This window comes from Parambassis ranga, chromosome 8 (assembly GCF_900634625.1).
Source record: "Parambassis ranga chromosome 8, fParRan2.1, whole genome shotgun sequence".
Taxonomy (NCBI): domain Eukaryota; kingdom Metazoa; phylum Chordata; class Actinopteri; family Ambassidae; genus Parambassis; species Parambassis ranga.
The window spans coordinates 3,343,528-3,366,727 of record NC_041029.1 but is presented as its reverse complement, the minus strand read 5'-3'; the positions used below and the strand labels follow the sequence as shown (position 1 = coordinate 3,366,727).

The following is a 23,200-nucleotide window of genomic DNA, read 5'->3' as shown; positions in this document are numbered from 1 at the left end:
TTAAGGGAAGGTTTTTCCAGCTTAACATAGATGGCTTCCTTGACTCCTCTTTCATACCACCTTTCCTCCCTGTCTAAAATGTGAACGTTGTTGTCCTCAAAGGAGTGTCCTTTGTCTTTGAGGTGGAGGTGAACAGCTGAGTCTTGTCCTGAGGAGGTGGCTCTCCTGTGCTGAGCCATTCTTCTGTGGAGTGGTTGTTTAGTTTCTCCAATGTACAGATCAGAGCATTCCTCACTGCACTGGACTGCATATATCACATTGCTGTGTTTCTCCCTGGGAATCTTGTCCTTCGGGTGAACCAGTCTCTGTCTCAGTGTTGTCATAGGTTTGAAATGGACCGGGATGTCATGGTTGTTGAAGATCCTGCGGAGTTTCTCTGATACTCCTGACACATATGGAATGGAGATGTTCTTTCTCCGCCTGGTGTTGTCCTTCTTCTTGTTGTTGGGGGGTCTTGTTTTTGTGGCTTTGATGAGTGCCCACCTCGGGTAGCCACATGTTTGCAGGGCCTTCCTGATGTGGTGTTGCTCCTTCTTCTTCCCCTCTGAGCTGGTTGGTACAGTTTGTGCTCTGTGCTGCAGGGTCCTGATGACTCCCAGTTTGTGTTCCAGTGGGTGGTCTGAATCAAACAATAGGTACTGGTCTGTGTGTGTGGGTTTCCTGTACACTTCCACATTGAGGCTCCTGTCCTCCTCAATATGTACTGTGCAGTCCAAGAAGGCCAGATTGTTGTCCTTGGTGTCCTCGCGAGTGAACTTGATGTTGTTATCCACTGCGTTGATGTGTTCTGTGAACCGTTCCACTTCGTGGGGGTGGCTCCAGGATAGGAACTCAGCGCTCTTCTCTCCACTTCTTCCATGTAGAGGTTGGCCACAATAGGAGACTCAGGTGATCCCATCGCACAGCCGTGCTTCTGTCTGTAAAAGTTCCCATTTCCCACTTACCCTTCCTCCTTCCTCTTCACCTCCTCGTCCTCTTCCTCTTCCTCCTGCTTCATCATGTCCTCATCCTCCTCTAATTCTCGTTCTTCTCAGTCTCCTTCTCCCTCCATTGTTCTCCACACTGAAGTTTACCTGTGGCTTATTTACAGAGCTCATGCTGATTGCAAAGTGAACTAATGATGTAAAACAGTTCTCACATGTGACAGTGTAGCCAGACAGTTGGCAAATTAGTGTAAATACCAGCCATAAATGTGTGTAGTTTTACTAGGAGTGTGTTGATCATTTGGAAGTTGTGTGTAAAGCAGTGAGTTGTGTTTACAGTTCAGCAAAAAGAGTGCTGTGAAGTTGATTATATTTATACAATTGCAAATTGTGTGTTACAAAAGTGCAAATTGAGTGTAAAGCAGTTTTTTTGCTTTTAGTTTTGCAAACTCAGTGAGTGATTTTGTTAAAACTATTAATAGTTTTAGAAATTGTGCTATAACAATCATTGTTAGTGTTTAAGCAATCAGAAAAAACTGTAAATAGTTCTAGAAACACAGGGATTCAAATTTCAAGTATGAATGTTTATTCACACACATCAAAACAAACACAAGAAAACATACAATTTCACTGAAAGAGAGAGAGAGAGAGAGAGAGAAAATCAGTCTTGTCGTCTCTCTGAGTCTGGCCACAGAATTTCATCAACATCACATACAATGTCTTCTAGTTAATTATGTTTTTAATTTTAACTGAAGAGTCAGAGTGTCAGAAAAAGTCATGTTTTTACTAATGTTTATTGTTTTGATTCATATTTTTATGTCAGTTTATGTCAACAGAAATAAAAACTGCACTGTAATGTTAGTATGCTGCCTACATTATCCACTAGAGGGAGACATGTACCTGCTCTCTCTCTCGCTCTCTCTCACACACACACAGTGATAGCTTGCCTTCTCTCAGGGAGTGTGTGCTGTCCTCTGTCTCAGTTTAGTTCTGGCTATCTCATAATCAATAAATCATTGATTTAAAGTCCAGACTGTCTGATAAACATTCACATGTTGTGCTGCCAATCTGAGTACAAATATTAGCTTCACAGGCACACAACTACTGTGCACACACACACACACACACACACACACACACACACACACCAGTGTGTCGTCTATGATAGAAGGATAATTAGGACATCAAAGCTGGCAGCATCTTTCCCTCAGAGCCTCATTCAGCCACAAACAGCTGTTATCTCTCTCTCTCTCTCTCTCTCTCTCACACACACACAGGCTAATGTTTGGTATAATGTCACTAAAAGAAGATGTTCTATGAGCTGTTAGCATAAAGAGCTGAAGAAGACGCCGCTGGCGGAGGAGGCGGGGCTTCAGATCATCAGTGGAGGAAGTGAGTAAAAGGATCATAGAGTGACACACACACACACACACACAGCACCAGCAGCATATAACAGGAACAAAAGCAAAGATGCAGCCAATCCCATCATGCCACCAAAACTCACCCCTAATCCCGTCATCCACGTTAATCTCTGTAACCACGGCGACAGGCTCCAGCTGTGACGTCACAGGGATAATTATTCATCATCACCACCATCATCACCAGCCTCATCCTCATCTTCATCACCAGCACCATCCTCTTGCAGAGCACACACACACACACACAGTGAGCGGCGACGCTCTGACATTCAGCAGCAGCTGAACATTCCAGCATGTTGTTTGGGTCTCTGTCAGCTGTGAGTGTGTGGAAACACTCCAACTATAGTGTGTGTGCGTCATTCTGTGTGTTAAAAACAACATCAGAGCTGATAGCGAAACTGTCACACACACACACACACACACTCCTGCTGTGTGTTATGTTGTATTAGCCTCACCTCGCACCTCTCTGCTCTGACTTAAGTGGCTGTTTGTGCGTCACACACACACACACACACATCCAGCGGCCCGTACAGGCTGTTTACAGGCTGGCAGACAGACTGACAACACATTACACAGACATCACTGCCATGTGCACACACACACACACCGACATGGAAACATGATGCAGTGAAGAGGAGATGCTCACATCCAGGCAGAGTTTCACCTCAGCACACACAGCCTGTGACAACGTGGAGGAACTGACTGACCTGTGGCTGTTCCAACATGGCGGCGGGCTGGAACAGGAAGCAGGTCCAACATGGCGGCAGGCTGGAACAGGAAGCAGGCGGAGCTCTGCCGCTCCGACTCAGCTGCAGCATCACTCACAGGCTGCTGTAATAAACTGACTTTCATAACCAGGTCTATCAGATTTTTATTTGATGACTGAAGTAATTAGAGTTCCACGCCTGCTCATATAACTGAGATGAAACCGAAAACACACACACACACACACACACCACTCCTTTTCTTTTTGTGTTCTTTCAATGTATTTTAATCAACAAAGCTTGATGACAGTAAACAGACTACTGCCTGCTCCTGTTTCTATTCATGACCTCTGACCTGGTTCTCTGATGATATCAGATCATGTTTACTGTAATGTTTACAGTGACATAATCACCTGTGTGTGTGTGTGTCCTTCACCTGCCCTTGTTGTTGGTCTGCTTGGTACGAAAACATTAAAAATGTGTGTGTGTGTGTGTGTCAGTGTAGCATGAAGGGCACACAGTGAACCAACCTGAGATGGAAACACAAAGACCCACTTACTGTCCCGTCAATCATCGGCCATTTTGACTTCTGCAAAAACAAACACAGTGCATGATGGGATTGTTAGAATAAAGACGGCGGTGTTTCACTGCAGGATTTTAAATCTGGCGCCTTCCTTTTTAACTTGGAGGTCAGACAGAGTTTTCAAATGTAGGTAAGTATTCATGTAATCGAAGCTGGCGGCCATCTTGTTCTCTAAACCTTAGATGATTCATTTCATGAATATGGATACATTATTAACTGTTCTTTAGAGGGCATCCTGTAGGCATCGGTTGCCAAGCAACAAGTGTTGAGCCACGGCAGAAAGTCACTGTAGCTTCACGAGCTAACGCAACAATAACGTGTGGAAAATGAAGTGTGTGTGTGTTTGTGGTGTGATCTGCTGGCTGTGTGAGGCCTGTGCTGTGTGTTACTTTTTGAACAGTGTGTGTCACTGATGGTTCCATATAGGCTGTGTCCTGCATGGAAGAAACATTATGTAAGTTATTTGTGTGACCCGGTCTCTCTCTCTCTCTCTCACACACACACACACACACACACACACACACACACACACACACACACACACACACACACACACACACACACACACACACACACACGCCTCCTTGTTTACTATCTTCCTACAGAATAAGGAGGAGTGTTCCTGGCTCCTGATTGGCTGGCCGCAGCCCCCTGGCCCTCTGATTGGCTGAGGTCCTGTGTTAAGTAAGCACCTCCTGCCCAGCGCTGCAGACTGAAGCATCTCACTGCTGACTTTCACAGGACTGTACTTCTTGGTGCCTGCTTTTCTTTTCTATGCAGTCTGAGCACTGAGGATGAGTAAGATGAAGTTTGTTCGCTCTCTGATGAAGGCTGCAGCTCTGGCCAACGTGCCCAAACACATAGACCACTTCTCCAAGTTCTCCCCCTCTCCTCTGTCCATGAAGCAGTTCTTGGACTTTGGTAAGTGCACCTCCTTTCTCTCCTCTGTTTGACTTTATTTAAATGTAAATCTTTTAACAGATTAAACATGAGCGTCCATGATTCTCCTGCTCGTCTGCTTCCTTTTGTTTTTCTGCCTTTGTTGTTTCTTGTTGGTGCTGTGTGACTTACAAAACAAAGGGTTAACTTCATACAGAGACCCTGGCTCAGGGGCCTCCCTCCCAGAGTCAATACACTAAAGAGGGAAACACCATCTATAACATGGAAAACATTTGCTGACCAATCAGTCAGTCAGTAGTTATTGATCCATTGGTTCGGTCTTGATGATGCCATCGCCTTCTTCTGCAGGTTCCATCAACGCCTGCGAGCGCACATCCTTTGTCTTCCTGCGTCAGGAGCTTCCTGTCCGTTTGTCCAACATCATGAAGGAGATCAACCTGCTGCCGGACCGGCTGCTGGCCACGCCCTCTGTCCAGCTGCTCCAGACCTGGTGAGACTCTCGATGATTGACACGACACTGCTCACACACTGAAAACACTGCTACACACTTTAATTATGTATGTAATGTACCAACACACACACAGCCTGAGCCCGCACACTTGTGTAACTGTTTCACAACCTTCATTGTGTTTCCGTCAGCGAACCTCCCCAGTTTACGAGTTTAAAGTGTTAATCTGGCTGCTAAGAATAGCAGAGCAGCAGCAGCAGCAGCGGGCAGGAGATAAACAGTTATTACATTACAGAGCAGCACGAGGAGGAGGAGGAGGGGGGTGGCTGAACTTTGTCCCAGTTCCTCCTCTAACCCCCGCCTCTCGTCTTGGGTTTTCTTGGTCCCGCCCTGCAGGGAACAACATGTTCTGATCTGCAGACCGCCTGAAAAACACTCACACCTCTCAGCGCACACAAAAACACTGACCAGATACAAACATGTGATGTGTTGTGACCTCTGACCTCTGACCTCTGAGGTCAGACCTCACTCTGTCAGATGCGCTCACTCGCCCTCGTCATGCTGTGAAGTCTAGGAACTTTCTAGGAAGTGCTCTGCAGTGTTGGAGTGGACAGAATAACAGAGAGTACTGAGCGTGTGCAGTGGTCCTCACCGCCAGAGCGTTCCTGAAATAGCAGGCTGATCACTGGAGATGGGACACGCTGCCCGCCTGACCACAGCTGCTGATGACACGTCTGGAAAGTAACTGATTACTGGAACATGATGCTGAGGTCCAGACGTCTGTCACATGGACCGTTTGCTTCTTCACCTCGTTCCAACTTCCAGGAAACAGAAATCAATAGTTGGTGCTAACATCCAGCGAACGTTCAGTCCAAACACATTAAAAGGCATTTCATTCATTTCATGGAGCAGGAAGTAGCTTCAAAGCTAACGTGTTGGTTCAGGGAGGGTTAGCTTTAATGGGAAACAGCAGCTCGTGCTAACTGATTAGCCAGCATGTGATCTGTGTTGGACAGTCAGTGACTGTGTGTGTGTGTGTTCAGGTACATTCAGAGTCTGATGGAGATCCTGGAATTTCTGGACAAGAACCCAGATGATCAGAGAGTCCTTGAGACGTGAGTACAGTAAGACCCGAACACAAGTTTAACCAAATTAATGTTTTACTCTGATCTAACACTCCTCCTCCTCCTCCGCCTCCTCCTCCGCCTCCTCCTCCTCCTCCTCCTCCTCCAGGTTTGTGGAGGTGTTGGAGGCTGTCAGGAACCGTCATAACGAGGTCGTCCCCACCATGGCTCAGGGAGTCATTGAGTACAAAGACGCCTTCGGACAGCACGACCCTGTCACAGACCACAACATCCAGTACTTCCTGGACCGCTTCTACACAAGCCGCATCTCCATCCGCATGCTCATCAACCAGCACAGTGAGCAGCCACACACACACACACACACACATGCACACACACACGCATGCACACACGGTTCATATCCTAACTGCCTTCCTCTCTCTCTTCTTTTGCAGCTCTGGTTTTTAACGGCAACTCAAACCCGGCTCATCCCAACTCCATCGGCTGCATCGACTCCATGTGTGATGTCACCGAGGTCGCACGAGGTGAGAGGAGGGAGGGGAGCTCAGTGTTTACATCCACACAGACAGACACACAACTGTGTGTGATCAGTGACAACCAGCTGGGTCCAGACTGAACGTAGAGACGCTCCAACAGCGTCTGATTATCTGTGTGTGCCAGTTATCACGTCCACTGAGGGCAAAGGATAAACGTGTGTGTGTGTGTGTTTCCGTCCACAGATGCCTATGAGAGCGCCAGACTGCTGTGTGAGCAGTACTACCTGGGAGCTCCAGAGCTGGAGCTGAGACAGATGAACGGTGAGGACACACACACACACACACACACACACACACACACACACACACACACACTCATTCCTAATGTGTGTTTTCTTTAATTTTTAGCTAACAATGTCAGAGAGCCGATCCAGATCTCCTACATCCCGTCCCACCTGTACCACATGCTCTTTGAACTCTTCAAGGTAATAAACACACACACCTGTCGCCATGGTAACACAGAGCACTGAAACAGGGCCACAGTTTAGTTCAATGTGGAGACATCATGTGACACAGGAACACTGGGATCACATGATCTGTCACATCCTCTTTTAAACAGACAGGAAGTGGATTAATATCTCAGGGCTGTAACTCACACACACACATGCTAACCGCTGCCTGATTGGCTGATGTTTGCTCTGAGGTCGAGCACCTGATGTAAACTTCCTGCCTCCTCTTCACAGAACGCCATGAGAGCCACCATTGAGGTCCACGAGGGCAACAGGACACTCCCGCCCATCAAAGTCATGGTCGCCCTCGGCGGAGAGGACCTGTCCATCAGGGTGAGTGCGGCTTTAAATTCCCACAATGCATTGGGAAACACACACACACAGCTGAAAGGCCCAAATTCTTATGACCAAAAATAGAACGTTTGTACAGCTACTAAAAAAATCCCAGTAATCCTGCTTTAAACACAGCGTCACACACAGCTGTGTGCTGCTGAAGGAAACGTTTGTTTCCTGTCCTCGTTCTCTCCTCACCTTCGTCCTCGCTGCCCTGACTCGCCTAATTAGCTTACATAAACCTCACAACCCCTCATTATCATCAAAGAATCATAATTATAATCCCAGAAACCGCTCGGCGACATCACTGCAGCACATTCACACCAGATTAACTCACTGCAGCCTTTGCCCTGGTACACACACACACGCACACACACACACACACAGAGTCTAACCTCTCTGTCTCCCTCCAGATGAGCGACCAAGGAGGCGGCGTCCCCTTCAGAAAGACCGAGCGTCTGTTCAGCTACATGTACTCCACAGCTCCTCCTCCCTCCATAGGAGACAAACACAGAGCGCCACTGGTGAGACACACACACACACACACACACACACACACACACCTTACAGCACATATTAACCTGCGTGTCTGTGTGCAGGCTGGGTTTGGGTACGGCCTGCCCATCTCTCGTCTCTACGCTCGCTACTTCCAGGGAGACTTGCAGCTGTACTCCATGGAGGGCCACGGCACGGACGCCATCATCCACCTGAAGGTACGACAGCCTGACTCACCCCTGAGCCTTCACACAGCGAGCTGCACCACACACACACACACAGGTTGTGTAGACGTTAACGTGTCCCCTGTCTCCGTCCAGGCACTGTCCACAGACTCCGTGGAGAGGCTGCCCGTCTTCAACAAAACCGCTCTGCGCCACTACAAGCTGAGTTTGGAGGCAGATGATTGGTGCGTTCCCTCCAAGGAGCCGCTGGACCTCGCTGTCTACAGAGTCGCCAAGTGACCTGACGGGGACGTCTGATGTTTACAGGCAGACCAGGACATTGTGGGACCAGAAGTGTACCAAGGGACTGAAGTGACCAATAGTGGGGCCAAAGAGACAAAGATGGAGGCCGAGCATCTGAGCGTCCTGAATGTCCCCTAAGACTTTCTCCATGTGTGCGATGAAGAGAAGGACGAGGAAAGATGGTGGATGGTGAACTGATGGCGTGAAACAAGCTGAGAGCAAGTTTGATCCAAAGTGGGCGCATCATAAACAAGAGCCAAACAAAACACTTAACACGAAAGCTCAGGAGCTAGCTGCTAGCTACATGTAATGATGCTTACTGCTGCCATCTTTAGCTAATTAGCTTGCTGCTAATGGTGACAAACATGCTAACGATGCAGAAAGATGAGTTATGGAAGGTTTCGCTAAGTGTCTCTGTTGGCTAAACTGTCACTTATATAGAATATGCTAGCTGAACGTTTACTGAATTAATGCTAGTTAGCCACAACAAGCGGTGTGAGGCCGTTGGAGCTAGCTGCGGGCTAATCGGATGACAGCCAGGGGCGAACTCCGTGTTGGATCCTGTGTGAGGTGTCGGGATCAGACGTCACATGCCTTCACAGGTCCATCCTTTATGATGGAAGTCACGGTTGTATATTGTGATTCAGTGTGTGCTCACAGCTGTGTGTGTTACTGTGTGCCTTTATTTACTGTACAGTTTATCAGAAGTGTTCAAACAGGAAGAATTTTATTTTTATATGAACAGTTTGGAAAATAAATCACCCTGAAATGAGACGTCTGTCCTCATTATCACTGTCACTGTGCATCAGTCCATGAGTGTGTGTGTGTGTGTGATGTCAGTTCTGCTGATTCAGGTTTGTGGCTGCTTGACTTCCTGTGTGTGTGTGTGTGTGTGTCACAGTCCCTGAACCGTGCAGCGACCTGAAAACAGCCGACCAATCAGACGCTAAGTTATGTAACAGGTTCATGTTTAGCAGTGTGCGTTTCTTTGTGTAGGTCAGCTGGGACATCAGTGTCAGGGTGAACGCACTTTGATCATCATGCAGGGCGTGTTTGTTCAGACATCACTTATCACAGTGTGTGTGTGTGTTTACCACACACACACACAGTAAATCCCCACTGATGACTGTTTACTGTCTGAACAAAGGCTACATGCTAACAAGTGGCTAAATGGAAGGAATGGAGGACTCTGATTGGCTGTTAGTGCTAACGCTAACTTCCTGGTTGGACTGCAGAACCGATGATCTCTCAGTGCATCCTCACCAGCTGGTTTGGTCCTCTTCTGTTCTGCTGTTAATAACGGTCGTTGTTGAGCTTCGTCCCCCGGTGTTCCTCGTCTTCTCCCCTCATGCTGTCTTGAACCTTCTCTCCTCTCCCACAGATTCTTCCTCCTCTTCAGTCTGCAGTCCTGACTGTTAACCCATCAAACTCAGTTTAAAGTGTAAACAAACAACAGCCAACATCACTGTTCCCCATCATTGTTTTGATAGTCCTGCTACTCCATGTTGTCTTCTGACACCATTTCCTGTGTCCCAGCCCCTCTCGCTCATTGGCTGTTGGCATCAAACTACACAACTGCATCCAGACTCACTAAAAACTCTTCTTCCTCCTCCTCCTCCTCGTTGTTTGATGTGTGTGTGGTGAAAATGAGACACAATGAAGGCAGCAGACACTTTGAAAAGGTGACTCTTTATTTTCTAATCATTATACTGTATATAATACTCTTCATATAGGTAATCATATTTATATCATGTAAGTAAAAGTGTGCTTTTCTTCACAGCATGTGTCAGACTGCTGTTAGTCAGAGGTTTACTTTAGAAAGTATACAGTGAAACTGGCTGGCAGCTGTGTGTGTGTGTGTGAGTGCCAGCGTGTTTCTGCATGCATGTGTGTGTGTGTGTTTGTAGAGGACTGTATCTCATGGTCAGGCTCAGAGGTATGGAGGATAAAAAGGTGCGCACACACACACACACACACACACACACACACACACACTCTCTCTTTCATTTTCTAGGATTCTTAGTGCTACTCCAGCTACACGTTTGTCTTCAGGGTCTCTTCCTGGATTAATAGTCTGTCCGCTTCCTGTTCATGTCCTGAAACTGGCTGGTTCAGCTAGAGGGCGCTGTGAGACAGTCCTCCATGACAGGCGGAGGTACAGTAATTATTTACACCTGATTCTTATTTAAGTTAGCCCATCAAACACTAGCATGCTGCTAACGGCTGCTGATTGGTCAGTTCAGATTAGGACTGATGGGGACAGGAGGTCCTCCCTCCATGGCAGCCGGAGTCCTCAGATATATATCTCTATAGGGACTCTGCTGCTGCTGGCTGATGTGTCCAAACAGAATGGAGGATGCTGGGAAGTGGTGATGTCATATAGTTATAGAACGGGAATGTATTGATTAGGAAACTTTATCTGTTGATTAAACATGATGGAACTGATCGGATCTATTGATTTTACTCCATGTTTTGTCTCCTTTCATTCTGGACTGTCTGCAGAGCGCCCCCTATGGGACAGGAGGATCAGACAGCTGCTACAATGCCTGTGAGACACGCTCCCTGAAAATAGCTCTGCTACACATGATCTGGATCCTTCTGAATGAACAGAAGTATGAGGCCGACTCTGCTCCTGAGTTTGTGCTCTGCTGTCTGTTCTCAGTGCTCAGCTCACCTCACAGAGCTTCTCTTGATGTATCTAATGTGAGATGGATGCAGGTGTTCCTGCAGCTGTCTGGAGGCCTGTGTGGGTCTGTGTGCTATGGAGGACCCCACGGTGCACAGATTATAAAATAAGAAATAACTTTGGTGGGAAGGTGTGAAGGGTTTGAGAAAAGTGTTTGCACAGAGCGTAGACTCCTACAAACAGCTGCAGGTGGCACACCGTGACACACCCACTGTGAGTGGGGTTATCACCATCCACCCCTCCACCCTCAACGCAGACTTAATCAATATTATAATATAGTGGAGGAGTGAAGCTCCTGCCTCTCATGGCTGCAGATAGAACCCTGTCTGAAAGCTGAAGGCAGCTTTTAATCTCAAAACAACACGTCAGACAGAATCTGTGAGCTGAAGGGCTCCAAACAGGAAGCAGGCCAGATTAACAGCTGCCGTCTTACCACTGTCACCTCATCCTAACATATGAGAAGACCTCCACTCCTGATTCGGGACCAGTCATCACCAGGGACCACAAAGACTCTGGCCCCCTCTGCTGGTCCTGAACCGGCCTCACACACACACACACACACACACACACACAGAAAACACCAACAGCCCCGTCAGACCTTCAAAATAAAACCCAAAACAGTCCTGTTAGCTCGTATGGCTGCTGAGGAATGACCGGGCCGGTTAGCTCTACAACACAGAGGAGGTCACACCGGGAGCCCCATGGCTGAAGGGGGGAGCCGTCTGAAGGCAGGACAGGCAGGCACTGGGTGCATGGGTGAGGAGAGCCCACACACACACACACAGACTGACACACGGACAGCAACAACACACACAAACATGCAGGCACATGACTCCACCTGTAAGCCCTCCTCACACAGTGTGTGTGTGTGTGTGTGTAGAGTGCTTCAGTGTTTGTCTCAGAGCTGTCAGTCAGACAGGGCTCATCCGTGATTGGCTGGCTCAGTGTTTGTTGTTTTACTTAGAAACACAAAACATGACACAGTGATCTCTCTTATAGTGGGACACACCTCCACACTGTGTGTGTGTGTGTGTGTGTGAGAGAGAGGCCATTAATGAGTGTGTTGTGTGTGTGTGTTTCCATACGTTTGAGGACCAACATCCCACACTAATAAATAATAATAATGTTGTGAAATAACACACTCTTATGGGAGTTAATACTGACCCCTTGTGGCCACCGAGTCAACTGCAGTTTTGGGCATCGCCCTGCACTGTGTGACTGTAACAGATTCACACATGTAGTTACAGCTAGCTAGCTGCCCCTGCTTTACTTCGCTCTTGTCTATAAAAAAAAAAATCAATTGTTAGCCACATTAGCTTTGTAGCAATACAGTATTGTTGGTTAAAACCCACAGTTTGTGTCATGGGTCATGTTAGCCGGTGGAGTGATAAGGAACGTTCCCATCTACTCAGACATGAGGCTGAAGGTTGTACAGAGCGCAGGGATCAGCTGCTCCTGAGCTGATCATGTCATCCTGGCTGTTTACTGTTCAGAGGTCTGTTTGTTTGTTTGTTTACTCTGTGCTCCAGTGGGCAGCTAGCAGGATGTCCTCAGCTAATGTGTTAGTGAGGGACTCAGAACATAAAAAACTGCTTGTGCTAATGGCAGCAAATGCTATCCATGCTAATTCTTGGCAAAAGTAGGGTTAATAGTATCGACTAAATGCAAAAAGAAAATGTGAGAACGGATTCTGTGGGTGTGTTTGAGCAGAATCCTTCCGTGGGTCCTCAGAAGTATTTTAGGTGTAGCTGTGTGTCCGCTTGTGAAGTGTGTGTGTGTGTGTGTGTCCCTCTGGCGGACCGTGACGTGGCCTCTGGCGGCAGTGAGGAGAGGTTGGCCACCTCCTCCTGCATCTGTCCTGTCAGAGGCTTCAGACGTGATCAGAACAACACGACCTCACAACCACATCAAAGTAGAAAATCAAACTAGAATAATAGATTATTAGAAAGACTACGACCCCCGCTGCCCCCCTCTCCCCTCCCCGCCCCGCCCCGCCCCATGAATAGATTAATAACTATAATATGTGTCAGAGAGTCGTCCTCTGCACAGTGGCACCATTAGAATAGAATAATTCGTACTAATAATACAATTGTTTGTTGATATCAAAGCTGTATGACGGTGAGAGGAGGGAGACGGCGCCCGACGCTCTGCTGGAGTAAACATCATCACAGCTCAGGCTCCGCCCCTGTAAGGCGTCTTTACGGAGGACAGAGGCCGGGGCGCCGTCGGAGCTGGAAGCAGTGGATGTAGCATGCATGGTCTGGATGGGGATGCTGATATGGCTCATGGGTGGCAGTTCTAAACTCTGACCCCTAACAGGCCCCAAGGGGGTGTGCTACTGCTGAGTCAGCAGGAGGACCTACGATCTACGGCGAGCCTGGAGGCCATGACACAGGAAGCGTTTGGCACCGAGTATTCAGCTAATAAATGTTTGAATCTTAAGCAAAGACTTGTTATTGATCCTACATTTGCTTAAGGCAGTAATCTGACCTCTAATGACCTCTAACCTACAGTCAGGTATATTATTGGTTAGCTGGTTGTTTCTGTGCAAATGTACTCTGCCTCTCCCGCCCACGTACCCACCCTGCTGCAGCGCTGAGCATAAAAAGCCCTTGTGTGCTCCTGTCCTTTAAAAATTAAAAGCCCTTGCTCGGAGAAAAGCAGTTTTTTCCCTTTCACAGCCCGTGACAACTGCTGATGTTGTAGTTAGCTTGCAAAATTAATATTTACATGTGGAGGACAGCGAGAGCGCGTCCACAGCGGCGTCCCTTTAAGCCCCCGTTACAGCCATAAAACAGCAGCATCATGAATTAAACAGTGACGGAGGGTTCAAACATCCTTTATTATCGGGGGCAGAGCTGTCAGAGCACCGCCACACGTGACGGGACAACACAACGACGAGGCAGCGCACAAAAAGAAACCCCGACCTGTCCACACAGGGCTCTTAGCTCCTCAGCTGAGTGTGTGTTTGTGATCAGCTGTTTTCACTGGCTGTCTTTTTGAGATTTAATTGATCACTTTCTCCTGGACAGACGGATCAGTGCTTGCGCAGCGTTGCCAGATGGGACATGCTGTTTGTGGAGTGTAGGACGAGCTCCACCTTCTAACTTCATCCTACAGTCATCATGGCCTGCCTGCCTGATGGGGGTTGGGGGATTGGGTGGTGGGGGACAGGGCGGATGCATCTCTTTGGTCTGTGCATCAGCACAGAGTTTATGTTGCTATTAAATAAGAGACCTAAGCCCCTAGAGGCCGCGGGGGGGTAACTGCAGGTAGGACAGCTCCACATGGGCTTCAGTTCTCAGCTGCTGCTCCTCCCACACTCACACAGGTGGGTGTGGGAGGAGCTCTGTCATCACTGTTTGGGTCAATCAAAGGTGTGGGGTGAAAGAGAAGATGTGACGGGGTCAGATGCTTCAGGCAGGTTTACAGAAACATCTGTGTGAAGCTGTTTTTACTTTAAGCTGCACCTCCCCTGACGTTCTCTGGCGCCCCCCTGTGGAGGCTTGCCATCATCTTTAATATCTCCACTGTGACTCCTCCCACCGTCGTGTGTGTGATGGATGGACAGCTCGTGTTGTGTGTGTGTGTGGAGGAGGGAGGAGGCTGTGAGGGACAGCTCATGTCCTCCTGTGTTCCTGTGCTGTGTGCAGCTGCTTTTTGAGGATGTGTTTCTGGGTTTGATCTGGTCGAGGTAGAGGGCAAACAAACAAAATGTCCGTCTGTGTGGAGCATCTTTTTGGCACTGCTGTAAGTTCACAGATCAGCGGTCTCCTCTGCACAGCAACCAACAACCACGCTGACGGAAGACTGAGTGTGGTGGAGAGGAGGGGGTGAGGAGGGTGAGGAGGGGTGGCTGATGAGGGTGAGAGGTGACAGACGGACGGACGGACGGACAGGTGAAAAATAAATAATCGGAAGCACCGATGGAGCGAACGAGTCTCCGTCTGCAGCTCGATTCAGCTTCAGCTCAGAAAGCAGAACATCTACACGAACAGCTGAAGATGAATCGACGGTCACGTCCCGGCTTTGAACATGGAGTCAGCGTGGAGCTCTAAGGCGGCTGCTCTCAGAGGTCAGAGGTCACCTCCTCCCTCCTCAGATTCACATTATCTTCATGGTTGGAGAAGTCGTCCCGCTTCAGAGGAGCTGGATGTGACGCTGCGATGAGATGTGCTGCGCTCTGAAACTCTCACAGGGCTCAGGGTTCACAGTTCGAAGGCGAAAAGTTCACAGTTTATCAGACGACCTCCTCCTGTCCAACGCTCCGGCCGGGCGGCGCTCAGACGGGCGTGGTCCTGCGGTTGGGGTCCTTGCTGTAGTCTTTGGTGAGCGTGCTGCTCTGCAGGAACTCTCTCTCCGAGTTGAGCAGGCCGCCCATGCCAGACTTCCCACCGGCGTTCCCGGGTTCTCGTGGGTTGAGTGTGTACATGGGCATCTCGGAGGCGGCGGGCCCCGTGTAGCCGCCCTTCCCCAGTGGCGAGGCGTCACGGCTGGGAGCCTCGGAGGAGCGCACGCTGGAGCGGCGCCGAAAGCGGTAGCGATAGGACGGAATGCGGCTGAAGGCGGACTTCTTGATGAGCTCAGTGCGGGACTTGGCTCGGAGTTTGCGATGCTTCTCGATGAACATGTGCACGGCCAGCACGCCCACCATCTCGGCCATGATGAAGGAGAGGGCGCCGAAGTAGAAGGACCAGCCGTACGAGTAGGACTTCTTGCTGTCACTCTGACCGGGGTCGCCCGAGTTAGCCGAGATATAGACGATGATTCCGATGATGTTACTGAGACCTGGAAGAGACGAGAGGGATGATGAAGAACACCCAAACAGCAGCTCAGTGGGGCTGTGTGTGTGGGGCAGCGGGGGGACAACAGGAACACAGACAGACAGGCGAGCTCTCCGATTGGTCAGAGCACGCCTTCCTCCACTGTGACTCACTGAATGGAGACAATTATCCGCCTGTAATTAACAGAATCAGCTGCACACTGTGCTGCTGAATAATGACCTGTTTGGCTTCATGACCCAGTGGGACCCTCCACATCGCACTCAGCTGCAATTACAGCCCATTGTGTGTGTGTGTGTGTGTTTGCACTCTGAGTGCATCACTGTGCCATCCTGGAGTTCCTGTTGATTGATTAATCAGCTGCTGTTTGATTTGTCACACAGACTCTGTGAGCTTTCTACACACCCGGCGGGCTCCTCCACAAATATTTAAAGGCACACACACACACACTCGTACTCACACACACACAGGTGACTAACCTGCAGACACGAAGAAGATTCCCGCACTGAGGATGACGTTGTGTCGGCTCCGGTAAAACTCACTGGCAGCCACGCAGAGGCCCCCCAGGAACAGCAGACCCACACTCATGATGGGAAAGATACTGGAGGCACGCACAGCACCTGCACACACACACGAAGGAGACTGGAGTCACACTCAGAATGAGGGGTTGGGTTCTCAGTGCGAGCTGGTTAAACTGTGTTTTGAACAGGTCCTGTGAGCAGCAGCTGTCGCCTGTCAGTATGTCTGAGGTCTGTTTGTCCATCAGACAAACAAAAGAAGAATTTTTTACAGCCTGGAGCGGAGAAGGCTCCGCCATCATGACCCCCACACCCCCACCGCCAAATTCTGCTCGCTCCATCGAGTCCAAGTGAACGTTTGTGCCAAACGTGAAGAGATTCCCTGGAGGCATTTCTGGGATATCACGGTCAGAAAACATGATGCCTGCGGCGGTGGACGCGCTGAGGCGTAAAAACACGCTGGCTGAAAATACGACCGACGTCACTGTTTCTGCTGCCACAACAACGCACACACACACAGCCTGTGTGCTGCTGCACGCCTGACCGAGTCTGAATTCAGAACATGTTAAAGCGAAGAGCGAGGCGGCGGACGGACAGATGGAGCGCTGCTCCGACATATGCAGCAGGAAGTAATGAGCGAGACGTTAGTCAGAGCGAGAGGCCACAACATATCTGCAGTATTTTTAGACACGCTGAGGACGATTACATTTTATTTCTGACTGACTGACAGTTGCACAGGCCCCGTCCCCCCCAGCCCACACCCCCGGGCTGCAAGAAATACTGGTCACTAGGTCCCCGCTGCTTATTGGCTGCTCAGCTCTGAGGCCTGTGATCTGATTGGCTGCCTCTGGGGATGTTGCTCCGTGTTCAGTGAAGCAATGAAAACAGGCTGAATCCATTTTCCTTTTTTGTTGTTTTCTTGCAGCGTCCATTTTTACACTGTGTTTACTCTGAGAAACACAGGGCCCTCTTTGTGGCGGCATCATTTCACGTCTGTCCTTCCAGTAATTAACAGGGTTTTCCTCTTTTTAATGAGGATTTGTTGATAAAACTGCATCTATCTCCCGACACAACCCTCCAAGCACATCTATTACATGCATGTAAACCACACACTTTGTTCCTGCTTGCATCTCCTCTCTCTGCTCCGGACCTTCCTCTCCAGGTGTCTGTGTGTGAGGATGGGTTGGATGTGTTTGTCAGACTTACGGAGCAGATATTCAGCAGCATCCGCCTCGTAGTCGGCGTCCTCTGGGAAGTGATCGATCTTCTTACACACACCTCTGAACGTTCCTGCAGAAATAAAACCTCAGCATTAAAGCTGCAGTGCAGTGTGTGTCTCCTCCTGCTGGCAGTGAGAGGAATTGCAGGTCAGCTGACTATCTGTGGGTAAGCTAAGAGCTAAGCTAACTCCATTTGACCATGTTTGATGATCATCCAGTTCACATCCCAGGGCTGCTGTTTGTGTGTCTGAGCTCCTAGTTTTAGCTAGCAGGCTAACAGAGTAGCATTGCTGTGTGATCTGTTACATTTCCTCTACCTGAATGATGATTATTGTCTTCACCTGTCTCTGTGTGTTTGTTCTGAACATGAACCTTTACCAGCTATCAGTGTTAGCTAACGTCTGTCCCTGCTGTCTTTCTCTGTTGGACTGTGGGTCTGACTCTGAACACATCAAATCTCAGCTTTAAGAGCTGAAACAGAAGACGGTGAGCCCTCTCACACACACACACAGGTTACTACACTGACAAAAAAAACACACAACCAGAAACCACGCTCATCAAAATGATACATGAACATGATCAATCATGCATAATAAAAGCCTTCAGGAGTGTGTCTGTGTGTAGTATTGACTAGGATGCGTCTCCTATGAATGTGTCTTGCAGAGAGTGACTCATCTTCACACACACACACACACACACACACAGCCCCTGTGTGCAGCACCACCTCATTCAGTCCCATTCACACATGGTCAGCACCACGGGGGGATCAGACAGAGAGCGATGGAGGGAGGAAGAGGAAGTGCCATGATAAACAGGAGGGTGGAGGCCACAGTGACTGACACACACACACACACACACACACCATTCATAAAGTGACTCAGATACAGAACTCACAGAAAACACTTTTATATTAATAATCTGTGACATTTTCATATGAATCAGTGTTTTTCTCACACACACACACACCAATAACTCAGCAGCTGTTCAAAGTGCACACAGCTGCACTCTGAAAGGATCTTTACACAGAAAACCATCAGAAGCTCCTCGCTCTGTCCTGTGTGAGCCCAAAGTTTCCTCATCACTAACAAACAAAACTGAAAGATCTAACACAGAATCACACACTGAGCCGACACTCGCTGCTGACACACGGACAGAACCCACAGTCTGATTGGTCCAAACCAAACCTGGTTCAACACCAGCTCACAGACTTGATGGGAGTTTGTGATGTCACCAGACTTCAGCTGCCTCACAGGGTGAAACATCTTCCTCCACCTTTTTTTTCCTTTAGTGTGAAATGAGATCTCGTCCTGCAGCCTGCTTTGATTGGATGAGAAATCTAACTGTAGCATTAGCCGGTAGCTGTAGGAGCGTCAACGTGTAAAACCTCATCAGTCAGAGCTGCTAGGAGATTCATCACCCCTGCTGCCTCCACATGATTTGTATCAAACCACACAAACACACACACACACACACAGATTAATGACTGCTTTTACCTCTCTCTGTGGCAGAGAATCTAAATCTCAATAAACACACACCTGCATAATCACACAGACACACACAGTCTACAGGATGATGTCACTAAAATCATCAAAACACACACACACACACACACACACACACACACACACACACACAATAAGGACATTTGCCTCACAAAGGTCAGGGTATCCTGGGGGCAGCTGCAGCAAGGCATTATGGGAGTGAGAAAATGGAGATGAAGTGAGTGTGTGTGTGTGTGTGTGTGTGTGGTGTTTTAGGCTGTTGTCACATATGTAGGTGAACACACAACATAAATATGGAAGTTGGTGCTCCAGTCGACATTCTGCACACTGAAACACAAAAACATGCAGCATCAAGGTTAAAAAGGAGACACACACACACACACAACAAAAAAATGCACGCAACTGTGATGAACTGGCTGTGAGGGTCCAGATGTTTGTCCTTGGACTGAACTGAACCACCAACACCAACCACAAAGAGAGGCAACACATCACACAGAGCTACAAACAACAAGACACAACCCAAGAACAAGGACGATCACTGCGCCGACAGCCACAGCTCCATCCTCCAGGCTCTGAGCTGGTGTTGAACCAGGTTTGGTTTGGACCAATCAGGGTCCAGGCAGGAAGTGTTGTCAGCTCTGTGTTTCAGTGACGTCATGCTCTTATTGTCCTCACAAAGACACAAAAGTCCTCACACATGCTAACATGCTAGCTGTCAGAGAGCTTCAGCAGCTGGTTGTGTCTCCTTTTTGATCTGATTGGTCGATGGTTGCTCATGATGGCGGCTGAAAGTGGATTGAGGGTGGAGCCAAATATCTGACTGACTATAAAGAGCAGCCAGAGCTCAACAGTCAAATGCTGATGAAGGCCGCCTCATCCTCATCCTCATCATGGGTAACACAAAGACATCCAGCCAACAGAGCGGCAAATTCTACATCAAAAATGTGACACATATGGCACAGAGTGTACGGACGACATGGCCGCGCCCCAGAAGATAAGCCAAAACACGTGCATCGCCCCCTGGTGGCTGGTAGTCTCCAACAGTAAAGAGGGAAACCTTCATTTGGCTCGACTAAACTCTCCTCCTGAAACCTCTGCAGACATTTAGTCTTTGTGGAGAGCCACAGCCCAGATCACACACACACACACTTCAGATTTAAATGTTTCTGTGGTTGGGATGAGGAAGAGGAGGAGGAGGGAGCAGGGACAGGAAAGAAAGTTGAAAAGCAGAGCAAATTGGACTGCTTGTTTCCTCAGAGCGCCTCTGACAGCTCAGTCTGGGTGACTGTGCCACTCTCTCTCTCTCTCTCTCTCTCCCTCCTTCTCTGTGAATGTCTTCCTCGCTCGCCCTCTCTGATTACCTCTTTGCAAGCGGTGGAGAGAGTGAGGAAGAGGCTGGTTTCCACGGTGATGGCTGATGAAAGAGAACGAGGCAGGTTCTGCTCGGGTGCACACCTCTCCTCTCTCTCTGTGTTTCTTCCTCTCTGCCTCCATCACATTTACAGAACATCCATTCATTCCTTTCCAGCATCCTCTTCATCACTTTCATACATACTTGTCTTAGGCACCCTTCCAATAGTATTTGGACATCAGCAGCATTAATGTGCTGCCTCCTCTTCCTCTCAAACTTTTCATCTCCTCATCATCATCACCCCCCCCTTAAATGTCTTTGGCTCTGCCGGTTTGTTAGTTTACATCCGTCACATTTCGAGGCTTCATCACAGGCCTGGCTGACCTGTCCGTCCCTCCTCATCCTCTTCCTGCTCTATTGGAGGATGAAGCGGGTTAATGGATGGATGGATGTTTAGAGGAGATAGTTGGAAACATACATGAAGATGGAAGCCTCCACCTCTGTCCCTCTGTCAGGTGACACAGCCAGACATCTTTAATCAATGCACATCTGCCTCTTTTTTCTGCCCCCCCCCCCTCCCCCGCTCCACCCCTCCTTCACCTCCCGCTGACTGATGGTTCTTATCCCCGTCTCTATTACCAGGTGATCATTTAGATCCTCGCCGTGGTCAAACACTCCCCAGAGGTTCACCTGGAACAGAGGGCGCGCTCGGCTCATCCATCACTCTGCCCCGCTCCATTCAGCAGCTTTCTCTTCATTCATGCTCCGCCTGCACCCCCCTCATTTATCACACACACACACACTCACTGTATGAACAGCCTGTTTTTTGTGACCGATAGTTTTGTTAAATGCATGCATGAGCACTCTGTCCATCTGTCTGTCTGTGTGTCAGAGGAAAACATGTCCACTTCCTGTCAGCTGATAAATTATAAAAACCTGTGACAGCCTGGGGAGCAGAGACCAAGAGAGATGGACACAACACAACTTATCTGTGTGTGAGTCTGATACCTGCACCATCTGGGCCTGTAATAGCCTTCTGTGCCCCCCCACTATGAGATGATTACTACATGTGAGGCTCACACACACTCACACTGGAGGCACCGTGGATGTTTTTATGAACTATACTCGGATAAAACCATTTTCAGTAGAGATGAAATTATGGTTGCTGTTCTGATTGATTGATTCTGTCTATAACAAACTGATCTGAGGACTGATAGACTGTAGCTGAGCAGAGGGAGTGACTAATGATCAGGTGAGTCCCTCACACCTGTTCAAGACAAACAGCCAGCAGGGGGCGCTGCCTTCTGACTGTAGGGTTCAAAATGACTTCATGGAGTCACCGTTCGTTTGAAGCCCTCTTTCATTGATCAATCACTTCTCTGGCTCACATTCACACACCACAGGAAGCTGTCCTGTCAGTGACACACCACCGTACAGGTGTGCACCGAGGCCCCTCCCTCCTCCCTGGCTCCACCCTCCACCTGGTCTCAACAAACCAAAGCTGCTGGATTTGTGTGTAGGTTGTGGTTAAGGGGTGGACTTCACTTCCCAGCAGGGCCACAGTGTCAGAGGTCACATCTGCAGGACACGCTAACATGATGCTAACAGGCTAATGTTGATAGACACTGACTGCAGCATGAGCAACATCCTCAAACAACCGACTCAGCCCAGTGTGTGTGTGTGTGTGTGTGTGTGTGTGTGTGTGTGTGTGTGTGATCAACAGGTGATTCCAAACACACACCTGATCCCAGGTGACACAACTGGACACACGCTGACTGTCAACAAGAACACACACACACACAGTCTGCCTCAGGAGCGTGGATGTGCCGCGTGTGTGTGTGTGTGTGACACTCAGACTGATCACGTACCTTCCAGACAGCAGGTTCGCCAGAGGCCGGAGTGCGTCATCACCTCCTCGTTCTTGCGGCTCGTGTCATTGTCCCCGCTGCTCTTCACGCGGCAGACCCCACGCGAGTACAGCCAGTAGTCGGTTCCGACGGCGATGGTCATGAGGCTGAAGGCGGCGAACGCGCCCACCGTCGTCACGAGCATCTGGACGCCGCGGTCACACATCAGCATCTTCATATAGGCGGCTCCGGTGAGAGTCTCCGTGCGTGTGTGTGTGTGTATGCGCGCGCGTCACGGAGCACACGCTCGGTGAGGATGAAAACACAGGTGGAGGTGCTGCTGCCGTGGAGATGAATGGAGGTCCGGGAGGCTCGTGGGGAGGAGGCGCGTCACTCTCTCGTGCCTCAAAGACCAGTCTTCACCATCCTCAAAAACACGCTCGCGCGCGCGCGCACCCCGTCTCTCGCTCTCACCGGAGTCTGAAGGACCCCCGGTTGTCCCCACGCTGCTCGGCACCGGACACACGGGCTCAGAGCGGCGGGAACATTCCGCCTCCGCTCCTCTTCCTCTGAACTCTCCTAACGGCTCCGCGCGAGCGCATCAACAGACGGGGTCCGCGCGAGGGGACTCCATCTCCACGGATCAAACGGGGGTCGGTCGCTGGCCGCTGATGTCAGCGTGGGTCGCTGCGGTGGGGGTTACTCAGGGGCTCCGCCGTGTGTTTTCCGCTCGGACATGTTTTCCGCCTCCTCCGTGGAGCTCCTCAGACGCTCTGCAGTGAGGAGGCGCGCGGACGGAAGTGAATCAGATTCCTCTCTCTCTGATGTTGGAGCCTCCAGGACTGTTACACCCGCCTGGCTCTGCTCCCGCGAAACGTGCCCGTTGGTCCCAAAGAAAAAAATGACAGCCGGCCTCCTCCTCTTCCTCCTCCTCTTCCTCCTCCTCCTTCTCCT

The 23,200-nt window shown here is 49.4% G+C and overlaps 3 protein-coding genes across 4 annotated transcripts in view; 1 reads left to right on the top strand and 2 right to left on the bottom strand.

Annotated features, from left to right (window-relative positions):
* Window positions 1-4,327: 4,327 nt before the first annotated feature.
* Window positions 4,328-9,115, top strand: LOC114439378 (pyruvate dehydrogenase (acetyl-transferring) kinase isozyme 2, mitochondrial-like). 2 transcript variants are annotated; one of them, XM_028411293.1, is made up of 11 exons: window positions 4,329-4,549; window positions 4,877-5,018; window positions 6,020-6,091; window positions 6,210-6,397; window positions 6,496-6,585; window positions 6,781-6,858; window positions 6,946-7,022; window positions 7,281-7,379; window positions 7,793-7,903; window positions 7,979-8,092; window positions 8,195-9,115. In XM_028411293.1, the coding sequence occupies exons 1-11, from the start codon at window positions 4,423-4,425 to the stop codon at window positions 8,336-8,338; spliced, it is 1,242 nt and encodes a 413-aa protein (XP_028267094.1). In that variant the 5' UTR covers window positions 4,329-4,422; the 3' UTR covers window positions 8,339-9,115. The 2 variants fall into 2 exon arrangements, with proteins under 2 accessions (XP_028267093.1, XP_028267094.1); XM_028411292.1 differs by having other exon boundaries at window positions 4,328-4,549; window positions 7,793-8,092.
* prkcbb (protein kinase C, beta b) overlaps window positions 7,906-23,200 on the bottom strand; it is a 64,270-nt gene continuing 48,975 nt past the window's right edge. The window contains exon 18 of the transcript XR_003671045.1: window positions 7,906-7,942. The gene's annotated coding sequence lies outside the window, so the exon portion shown is untranslated. The remainder of the gene's footprint in view (window positions 7,943-23,200) is intronic.
* On the bottom strand, window positions 15,237-22,484 carry cacng3b (calcium channel, voltage-dependent, gamma subunit 3b). Its single transcript, XM_028411320.1, has 4 exons — window positions 22,268-22,484; window positions 17,533-17,616; window positions 16,288-16,428; window positions 15,237-15,815 (listed from the first exon to the last, which is right to left on the bottom strand). The coding sequence occupies exons 1-4, from the start codon at window positions 22,482-22,484 to the stop codon at window positions 15,310-15,312; spliced, it is 948 nt and encodes a 315-aa protein (XP_028267121.1). The 3' UTR covers window positions 15,237-15,309.

Excerpts from the sequence above, each read along its gene's own strand:
- cacng3b (XM_028411320.1), bottom strand. The coding sequence starts at position 22,484 with ATGAAGATGCTGATGTGTGACCGCGGCGTCCAGATGCTCGTGACGACG. Across the intron at positions 17,617-22,267 it reads GCGAACCTGCTGTCTGGAAG|GAACGTTCAGAGGTGTGTGT; the intron begins GTACGTGATCAG and ends TTATTTCTGCAG. Across the intron at positions 16,429-17,532 it reads TGCTGCTGAATATCTGCTCC|GTGCTGTGCGTGCCTCCAGT; the intron begins GTAAGTCTGACA and ends GTGTGTGTGCAG.
- LOC114439378 (XM_028411292.1), top strand. The coding sequence starts at position 4,423 with ATGAGTAAGATGAAGTTTGTTCGCTCTCTGATGAAGGCTGCAGCTCTG. Across the intron at positions 6,586-6,780 it reads TGTCACCGAGGTCGCACGAG|ATGCCTATGAGAGCGCCAGA; the intron begins GTGAGAGGAGGG and ends TTCCGTCCACAG. Across the intron at positions 7,380-7,792 it reads GAGAGGACCTGTCCATCAGG|ATGAGCGACCAAGGAGGCGG; the intron begins GTGAGTGCGGCT and ends GTCTCCCTCCAG.